At 43.1% G+C, this 10,190-nt stretch overlaps 1 protein-coding gene across 1 annotated transcript; it reads right to left on the reverse strand.

Moving 5' to 3' along the window:
- Positions 1-405: 405 nt before the first annotated feature.
- LOC141651630 (uncharacterized) lies at positions 406-1,540 on the reverse strand. The gene is made up of 2 exons (XM_074459332.1): positions 882-1,540; positions 406-811 (listed from the first exon to the last, which is right to left on the reverse strand). Exons 1-2 carry the CDS (start codon positions 1,538-1,540, stop codon positions 406-408), a joined length of 1,065 nt encoding a protein of 354 aa, XP_074315433.1.
- Positions 1,541-10,190: the final 8,650 nt, after the last annotated feature.

Raw genomic sequence — 10,190 nt, forward strand, 5'->3', positions numbered from 1 at the left:
TGCTCGATCGAGTGGATTTATTCTACTCGATCGAGTGGTTTAAGCTTTCGTGGGCTTTAATTAGCCCGTGAACATGTTTTAGTTGTTGGATTTGGTTTGTTTTCTATTTAAACTTTCGTTAACTAGGTCATTAGATATCTTTTATCTTATCATTCATCAGTTTTAGTTTGACAGAAAACACATTACGTTTTTTTTTTTTTTTTTTTTTTTTTTTTTTTTTTGGGTTGAATGTGAGCTTGTTTCATTAAAATCTTAACAAAATGATTACATAGTCCATACAGTCCATATTTTTGTCTACTTCAACATCTATTACTTATACAATAAGATCAACTTTTTGTAGCCACAGACGATCTTGCATTTTAACAACACCTGCAACCTTCATTCGAATTCTTGCATAAACCAGTCTTATAATTTCCTGCACCACCCTAGCAGGGCATTTAAGACAATTATCCCTCCTGCAAGCATTCCTTTCAAGCCAACATAATACCAGAAAGCTGCCAAAGCCACCCTGCAAACTCTCTGCTGTAGCACTGACAAACCCAGACCTTGGGGATCAATCTGAATCTGCAACCAACTCTCCAACTGATCTTTTATCTGTTCACTGTATTTGCATCTACTGAAGAGATGCTCATGCGTTTCAATTCCATCTTCACAAATCACACACTGGCTGCTATCACTAATCTGTAGTCTAAATAGCTTCTCACGTGTGTTAAGAGCCTCATGCTTAATTAACCAGCAAATGATAGAATGCTTTGGAATACACCAACCATCCCAAACATCCTTATACCAACCAACAAGGGGGGTGTCCTCCCTGCAACAACACATACCCAGACTTGATGCTGTAGCCCTTAGGATCATGAACCCAATGATTATTCACATACCCACTGGAAATCAGACCCTTAACTTTATAAATATTCCTCCAATTCCAGTTGGAATCAGCAGGAGGAACATAAGTATGCCAGTCCTGATCTTTTAAGTATATATGATGCACCCATTGAACCCATAACCTGTCAGCATTAGAGTAAATCCAGTTCACCAATTTACCTACACTTGCAATATTCCAATTCTCTGCCTTAATGACACCCAAACCTCCATCTTCCTTCCTACAAATGGACCTTATCCAGGCAATCAAGGGGGCCCTCTGATATTCAGACCCACCATCCCAAAAATAACTCCTGCAGATGGCCTCAATTCTCCTTACTACTGCTTTGGGGATAAGAAAGATAGAACCCCAATAATTGTGCAAAGTATTCAACACAGCATTTACTAAAGTTAATCTGCCTGCATAGCTCAATTTCCTAGCCCCAATGCTCCTTATTCTGGCCACAACTCTTTCAATCAAAATGTTACAGTCCATTTTTGTCAATCTCCCTGTTTGAATAGGGATTCCCAAGTACTTAAAAGGAAGATCCCCTTCCCTAAAGCAAGAAATCTGAAGTATATCAGTCTTCACACTCTCTGGCACTCCCCTAAAAAAAACTTCAGACTTAGCAGCATTCACCTTCAAGCCAGAAGTAGCAGAGAATGTAGAGAAACACATTATGTTGCTTTTCCCTTTTCTCTGTAACTTTGCTTTCGGGATTATTTCGCTCGGATTTTGTCGTTCTTTACGCCGGATTCTCACGATTGTCATCTCTTTCTCCTTTCTTAATAATAATCTCTCTTTTGTTTACTTTAATTCTTTGTTTTACTTCATTTAATTTCTGCCCTAATTCACTTTTATGCAATTTAATTATCGTTTTAATATGTTGAATGCTGGTCATTTATCTGCTGTTAGTTTTGATAGTATAAATAGCGATATGAGTAGCTAAATCTATTTCATGTTGGGATTAGGAGATCTACGGCAGAAATGCGACGACGTAGTGAATAGTTTAGATCAATTAATTGTGAGATTCTGTCACCATAGCAATTTAACTGTATTTTACCGACTTAGTTGAGTGCACGCTTCTGAGTCACCCTTTAATCTGGCTAAATTTAATCCTGGATCGGAAGATTGGACTAAATAAGCCTGCTATGAACAGTAGACTACCCTGACGAGGACGGTAGTTAAGTTAGTGGAAGTTTAGGGTAGAAAGTGGACCGGAAGGACCTTTCCATATCCGTCTTGCATTAATTTGTCTAAGTTGTTTACAGTTGAGTCACTGGACTACCGTAGTGAACCGAAATCCTGACATGTCCCTTCTCTATTTGATAGTTTAATTCTATTTTCCTGCCTTTACTGCTCCTTCCTTACTTCTCTTTCTTTTAAACTTTTTAGTTTAGAAAACCAATTTAAACAACCCCTCCATTTGTGACCAAATAGACGGACTTCTACAGATATCTTGCCTCCCTGAGGATATCGACCTGACTTCCCTAGCTATATAGTTAGTTTATTTTTGATAGGTACACGACAGACGTATCAAATTTTGGCGCCGTTGCCGGGGAGGCAATTGCCCTATCTGTCTTTGTTTCGTTTATTTTATCCGTCTCAGGGAATTTTTATTCCTTGAGGCAGTTCTTATTTATTTTCTTTCAGTGTTGTTTATGTCCAGGTCAGACAGGTTTGAGTTAGTTTCAGCTGATTCAGAGCCGGAGAGACTATTCAGGCATAGATTCCTTCTGCAGAGAAAATCACGAAAGGAAGACTTGAGTACTTTCGAGTCAGAGCTACATCATTTTCTTTTCGCAGAAGACCAGTTTTTAGAAGAAGACATTCCTATTTCTGCCGATCAACCAGTAAAGATACCGAACATTGCTAGTCACTCGGAGCCTAAAGCATCGTATATTCCTAAAGGTTTCAATCTCCAGACTGAGGATGGGAATACATTTGACATCCGTCCTTCCTATATCAATCTGGTGGAGAGAAATCTCTATAGAGGTGTGGCAGGTGAAGACCCGAGGAAGCATATGGAGGTCTTTACGGACTACTGTTCTACTATCCCCGCCACAAAGGGGGTGACTCAAGATAATATTAAGGAAGTTCTGTTTCCTTTTTCTTTGACTGATGCAGCCAGGGAGTGGCTGACTGATTTGGACCGTATGGCCGCGGGGGTTACAAACTGGGAGACCCTTGCTCTTGCTTTTTGACCCGTGGTTTCTTTCCAACCAGTTCTACAATGGGCTGTATGATGATCACAGAGCCATACTTGATGCGTCATCTAATGGGAGATTCCAAGAGAATACTAACGATGATAAGGGATGGGCCCTTATTGAATAGATGGCGAACCACAGTGCTGAATATGGAAACCCGAGGGATGGTATTAGAACAGTTCATGCAGTCGATAAGCAAGTTGTGGCCAGCTGGAAGCCATGAATGCTAGATTTGACAAGTTGGAGTTACATTTTGTTGGGGAGCCTCAGACGGTCCATATGCTTACTAGAGGGGAGACCGTCACATGTGAGAGGTGTGGTAGCAACGACGGTCACACTGCTGTTGGTTGTCTTACAGAGAAGGAACAGGTCCTTGCATTTCAACAATATAGGCAAGGAGGGGGTTCCTATTATAATAACCAAGGGGCAATCCATCCCAATTTGAGGTGGACAAGTCAAAATGTTCTCAATCCTACCCCTCCTCCGCACCAGCAGCAGTCATATGTCCCTCCACATAAGACTCAACAAGGCTTTCAGAAGGCTCCTTCCTTTCCTACACCTAATCAAGGTGCCTCGTCTTCTGGTGGGGTAAGCGAGATAGGTGTGTTGAAGACGATGTTGCAGTCTTTGACAAAGCAGTGGAAGTTAAGCGACCAACAAAAAGATGCTTCTATCAAGGCACTTGAAACTCAAGTTGCCCAGTTAGCCGCGAACAAGTCCACAAGGAAACCGGGTCATTTACCGTCACAAGCTGACAAAAATCCACATGAGACGGTAAATTTAATCAATTTGAGAAGCGGTCGTTCATATGAGGGACCGAAAGTGTTGAAGTCAGACCCGAGGAAGGTTATAACTGCTGATGAATAGTGTTCTGTCAAAGGAAATGAGCTGACGGCTAAGAAAGTACTCGATCGACTAGTTTCTGGAGGTCGATCGAGTAGATTTGATGAAGAAAGTGCTCGATCGAGTGGAATTTCTACTCGATCGAGTGAACAGGAAAAAGAAGCTGCTCGATCGAGTGAAATTTCTACTCGATTGAGTGACTCTGTTGAAGAAACTACTCGATCGAATGGGAATTTTGGTCGATTGAGTAGTATGGATAATGGAAAGCTTGATCGAGAGCTTGCTAGTGCTCGATCGAGTGAGAAATCGCCTGAAAGACCTCGTTCTAGAGGAAAGAAGCGTCCAAAGGATACAGAGCTTGATCCGGCTGACACGTTGGAAGAGAGAAACAAGGGACTCGAGATACCCATCACGGTTCCCTTCCCGAGGCGTCTGCAGAGTACTAAAGCTAATCAAAAATTCGGCAAATTTGCTGAAATCCTGAGAAGCTTGCAGGTCACTGTGCCATTCGCCGAACTGCTGACACAGGTACCCTCTTACCTTAAATTTATGAAAGAAATTTGATCGCGTAAGAGGCACATTCATGATCATGAGACAGTAGCTTTGACTGAGGTAGGGACGGCCCTAGTTCAAAATAAGTTACCTCCCAAGCAATCAGACCCGGGTAGTTTCTCAATTCCGTGTCATATTGGTACCCATTTGATTGATAATGCGTTATGCGATCTTGGCGCTAACGTGAGTGTCTTATCGTTGTCTCTGGCTAAGAGACTTGGTTTGACAAAGTTTAATTACACCAACATAACTGTTCAGATGGCCGACCATAGCATATCATGGCCACTAGGTGTAATAGAAGACATACCTGTTACGATCGGGAGGTTCTTTATTCCCGTTGACTTCGTTGTACTTGACATCCCCGAAGATGAGCATACCCCTATTATTTTAGGGAGACCATTTTTATCTACTGCCCGTGCAGTAATAGACGTCGGGGGCAAGACATTGACTTTTCAGGTTGGGGACGAGGAGCTGATATTCCATCAGTCTAAGTTCCGGAGGGCTTCGATACAAGCTCAGCCTTGCAATGCCCTCTCTTCTGTTGACCTTATTATTGACACTCCAAATGAAAATTTGGAGCATTGTGCTGCTATTGTTATCCCTCCACCTCAGGTTGAGAGCAAAAAGGAGGAAAGTTCGTCTGTTTTCCTTGCTGCAGGTACAAATGAAAACAATGAAGGAGCTGTCAAAGGGCATTGTGCAATTAATATCAGTCAAAGTGGGAGTGACAGTGTTAAAGCCGGTGAGAAAGGAGCAAGGGTGAGAAAAGTTCGCGCATATGTGGATGTGAACTATTCTCCTCCTAATGATTCAAGTTCAAGCTCATGGAAGTCGAAGAGGACGATCAATGTTCCGAGGTGACGTCCTCCGTCGGGGAGCACTCAAGGGGCTACCGAATTGCTTTGGGAAGTGAGCGGGGAAATGCCCCGTGTACCATCTTGTATAAACAATTTTTAATTTTCCGTTGAATTTCTTTTATTGCTTTTAATTAGGACAATTAGAATTTAGACAATTTTTAGCGTAGATTAGAGACTATAGACTGTTACTTTGCGTATTTGGTATTTTGGGATATTTTTGCAAGTGTTTTTATGCAGGTTTGGGGAATTTTACGCAAATTTAAAGGAAGAATGACGAATTAAAGAGCTTACACGAGGAAAAGAGCTCGATCGAGTACTTTTTGTACTCGATCGAGTGAATTGTGATCGATCGAGTGATTTCATATCAGTCGATCGAATAAAGCAGAAAAGGGGAGCTCTCGATCGAGTAAAAAACTACTCGATCGAGTAGATGAATACAAGAAGGACTCGATCGAGCAGTTCTAAACCACTCGATCGAGTAAAGGCGGAAATCACGCGAAGGGAGTTTCTTTAACTTCCCTTTTTTTCATCCCTAATTCATTTATTCCCTAATATTTCGACCCCTTTCCTATTTTGCGATCAAAAAACCCCCAAATCCCTCATTTTTCTTGCCCTTTTACCAAATCCGTCACCTACATTGTGTTCATTGTTAATTAATTGACAAAAGCCCTCTACTTTCCCCTTGATTCGTGTTGCTTTTCTCGGTCTATTGAAGGAATTAGGGTTTTGCGGTTTTCGATAAAAAAAAACCCGCCTAATTTGCTTATGTCTTGTCGATTAATTGTTCTTTGTAGGATCTCTAGCATCAAGTAAGTAATTCCTACACCTCATTGCATTTTAATTTCATTAATTATGCCTTTTATGAAGTGTATTAGGAATTAGGGTTTCGATTTCCGTTTTAGGTCGAAATTTTCAACTAAAATTTCGTTTCCATGTTTAATTTACACTACTTGATGCTTAATTCCCATGCCTCATTGATTCCTACATGTTTAAATTCGATTTTAGCGAGAAATTTGCGATACGGGTTCAGTACAGTCGAAATTTTCAACTGTAAGATTGGTCTTGCTGCTGTCACATGCTTAATTGCTTCGATTGTTGCTTAATTTCATGCAATTGATGCCTGTTACCCCGCCCCTATCGCTGTTTACCCGCTGTCATTCGAATTTTTGAGGAAATTTTGGAAATTTTCGGGCTATAGTCGAATTTTTCGACTGTTTGGGAATTGTCATGCTGTTTTCACGCTGTTTTCATGCTGTTTAGCCGCTGTTTTCTTATCAATTCCCCTGCCCTATTTATTCAGGATGGATTCTAGTTTGATGCCTTCGTCGAGCTTTTCTGCCAATCCGTGTTTGTCTCTGTCTGAGACGGTAGTCCCTACTGTTACTACCGTCTCCGCAATGGCCAACACTCCCGTGTTCTTAGTTTCAGCCGCCGGTACTGTTTTTATGCCAGCTAGCACTGCTACTAGCTCTGTTTCAGCTGCTACCCTAGTCACAGCCACCACCACTGCTAGCACTGCTGCTAGTCTTTCTTCCTCAGTGGTGGTCACAACAGCCACAGCCTCTACTCCAGCCACGGTGAGCACACGTGTCGGACTCACTGCGATAGCGGGCGCGGGGCAGCCCTAGTTCCTCGCACTGTCACTGGACGGGCTTCTACTTCGGGTTCTAGAGGTCGGGGCCGAGGTTGTGGACGTTCCCGTTCTACGCCAGCTCCTAGCACTTCCACTTCAGCTGCTCCTTCTGGCACGGTCACTGTCCGAGGGGACAACTCCCTCGACTCTCACCCAGACTACCCGCAGGTAATTTTCGTTAACAGTGTACATCGTAAGAGGTTTTATAACCTCCTTGGCTGTGAGTTTGTACCTTCCCAGTTTTTAGATAAACCGGCACTTGAGAGACTCGGCATCTACGAGTCAGTTTGTGAGCTTTTACGGGGCACGGGGATGGCCGGACTCATTACTATGAGTGGCCGTACCTTTCTGGAGCTGAGTCTTGAGTTCCTCAGCTCCTTTACCTTCTCCTCCGGGGCACACGACGCTGCCCCCACTAGTTCTTCTGTGTCTTTCCGGTTGTTCAACCGGACTTTTTCGATGACTTTGGGGGAGTTTGGTAGCAGACTTGCACTTTCCTCTACGGGCGACGCTACCGCCCCTAGGAGGGTCATTCGTCAGCTTTGGCGGACATTGTCCCATACCACCTTTCCTGAGCGAAAGCTCGCACAGGTCCACCTTCCCCCTGCCCGTTACTTTCTTAGATTGATGGGGAGCACCCTTTTTGGCCGAAAGGAGGCAAACAACATCAACAACAACGAGCTCTCCATCTTAGGCGGTTACCTAAACATTGACTGCGAGGGTCCTTTTACCCTCAACATTGCCTATCTGACCGCCCAGTACTTCCAGGCCTAGAGGGCGAAGGTCACGGGATCTATTGCCTGCGGTGGCATAGCCACCATTCTTGCCCGTCCCCTTTTCCCCGTTTGGCCTCGTGACTTACAGTACCTCGAGGGAGAGAGGTATCTGAGTCTGGATGCCATGCATTCTCAGCATTGGCTGACCACAGACTACCAGACATAGAAGATAGACGGTTCCTTGTCTGTTGACCTACCTTGTGACACTCTCCCCCATCTAGCCCCTTTGCCTACTGTCGCTAGGGGCGACCGACTGCCACCTCTACCTGACTACCACCTTTCACTCCGACCACCTCCCACTTTACCCGCCGCCAAGAAGCAGCGTAGACTTGACACCGAAGAGGGGTCCACACCTTCTGGGAGTGTCCAGCCTTCCACGGCTACTCCCATCCCGACTCCTACTCCTACTCCTACTCCCGCGCCCGCCGACCAGACACAAGCACAGCCGGTCCTACCGGCTAATTTTGTACCTCCACCACCCTTTGAGGCGTCCTCGGTCATGGACCAAGGGCGTCGTGACGGTTTGTTAGTTGAGATTGCAGAGACACAGGCTCGTATGGAGCAGGACTTAGCTTTGACTTTGTTCCCTCTATACGAGTACCACTTGAGTCGACACCGTCCGATTCCAGAGGGTTGGCCACACCCTTCCTTTTACCGGTACCCAGCTGAGGGGTACCCGGAGCCTGCTAAGGAGGAGGAGGAGGACGAGGACCCGGAGGTGGCAACGGAGAGAGCTCGAGCTGAACAGAGGAGGAGGAGAGAGCAGGAGGTCGACCCGGACTACACAGTGAGGGTGGAGGACGTGCGCGACAGCGACGAGGAGGCTGATGAGTAGCTACTGGTCTACTCACTTCCCCAGTTTTCTGGCTGGTTTGGGGAAGTTCGTGTTTTGTATGTACATCTTACTCTTTTATTTTTGTCTCCTTTTTATTTATTGCTTTTTATTCTTTATTGGTTGTATATTCCCGTTCCCCTATATATATCTGCTGGTGTATGCTGGAGGACAACGAGGGCGTTGTCCGTTTTGGTTTGGGGAGGGTATTGCATCCTTTTGAGTCTGCATTTGCATTTGTTTTGCATTCACGTTTATTTATTTCAGCTTGCATTGTTTGTTTGTTTATTTCATTAAAAAATAAAAAAAAACCAAAAAATTAGAAAATTTCAAAAAATCCAAAAATATTCACGTTTATTTTTGCATATAGGTTGAGTCGGAACGGTAGATTTCCGTGATGAAACTGCACTATAACTTGTCATTTTTACTTGAGCCTTGCACTTCTGTTGATAGTTATTAGCTTTGTCATATGCATAGTCTACGAGTTTCTGTTCAAATATAGCTGACTGTTTAGACTTGACCTGATGAATTGGCAAACTACTCCATAAATTCTGAGTTTTAGAGCCCATAACTGGTGACATTCATGACCAGTTCATTGGGAATTGAGAGTAGTACTCCTTGCATAGCATGTTCATCGTTTTTGCACTTTTATGACATTCAATTTCTTGTCAAATGCACACATTCGGGTTTGTGGTTGGTGTCACATGCAGGGAGGTGTTTGCAAATTTCCCCTTTTCCTTATATTTTTCACCCATTTATCTCCACTTAAGCCAAAACTTGCCCTTTTGACCCATTAGCTACATCCCAAACTGAGCCTGCCTAGTCAAGCTAGTTTAGTATGTCTTTTGTGGTATGATTTTCCGTCTGCAGTTTGGCCCGTATCTTTTTGTATGGAGTTGGTTTAAATTGAGGAAAGAAAAGAAAAAGAAAGAAAAAATAAGAGGACTTGGAAAAAAAAGAAGGAAAAACGTGAAAAAAAGGAGAAAGAAAAGAAAAAAAAATGAAAAAATTGTGTTGTTTCACGTGAAAAGAAGAAGAAAAAAAAGAGTTTTATTTATATCATTTGATTCATTTAGACGGTGTTAAAAAAGAAAGTTTGTGACCGTCTAACTCCTCCATTCTTATTCCATATTTTTGAGGAGATTGTGTATGAGTTTAGTGAGCTGTGTGCCAAATAAAGGGCACTTGTACTCTATTTTTCAGTCAGTTGAGATTCGGATGGTTTATTATGGTCCTGTTAGGAAGTAGCTTGACGCTTTTACCTCCACTTTACCATAACTTATTTTGCCTTTTCTCACCTGAGCCTCACTATTCCCATATTATTTGTAAGCCCTCGGCTGTGACGGAAATTATTGGTTGGAGTGTGTGCATTAGTACTTGAATTGTCTTTCATTTTTGTTGCATGCATGCTATGTAGGTCGCAGTTAGGTGAGTGACTGTCTTTCCTTCTCTCTTTTACATATAACATTCACCCTTTGCTTTATGAGAGAAGAGTGACCACGAGAGAGTCCGATTTTGTTGGTCTTGGAAGGTCGAGAAGTTGGCTATATTTCTAAACAGCTTATAACTCGTTTGCGTATTGACTGCTTAGCTATAACTGTTAGTTTTTGTTGCATTAAATTGGTTCA

The sequence above is a fragment of the Silene latifolia genome, chromosome 4, assembly GCF_048544455.1.
Source record: "Silene latifolia isolate original U9 population chromosome 4, ASM4854445v1, whole genome shotgun sequence".
Taxonomy (NCBI): domain Eukaryota; kingdom Viridiplantae; phylum Streptophyta; class Magnoliopsida; order Caryophyllales; family Caryophyllaceae; genus Silene; species Silene latifolia.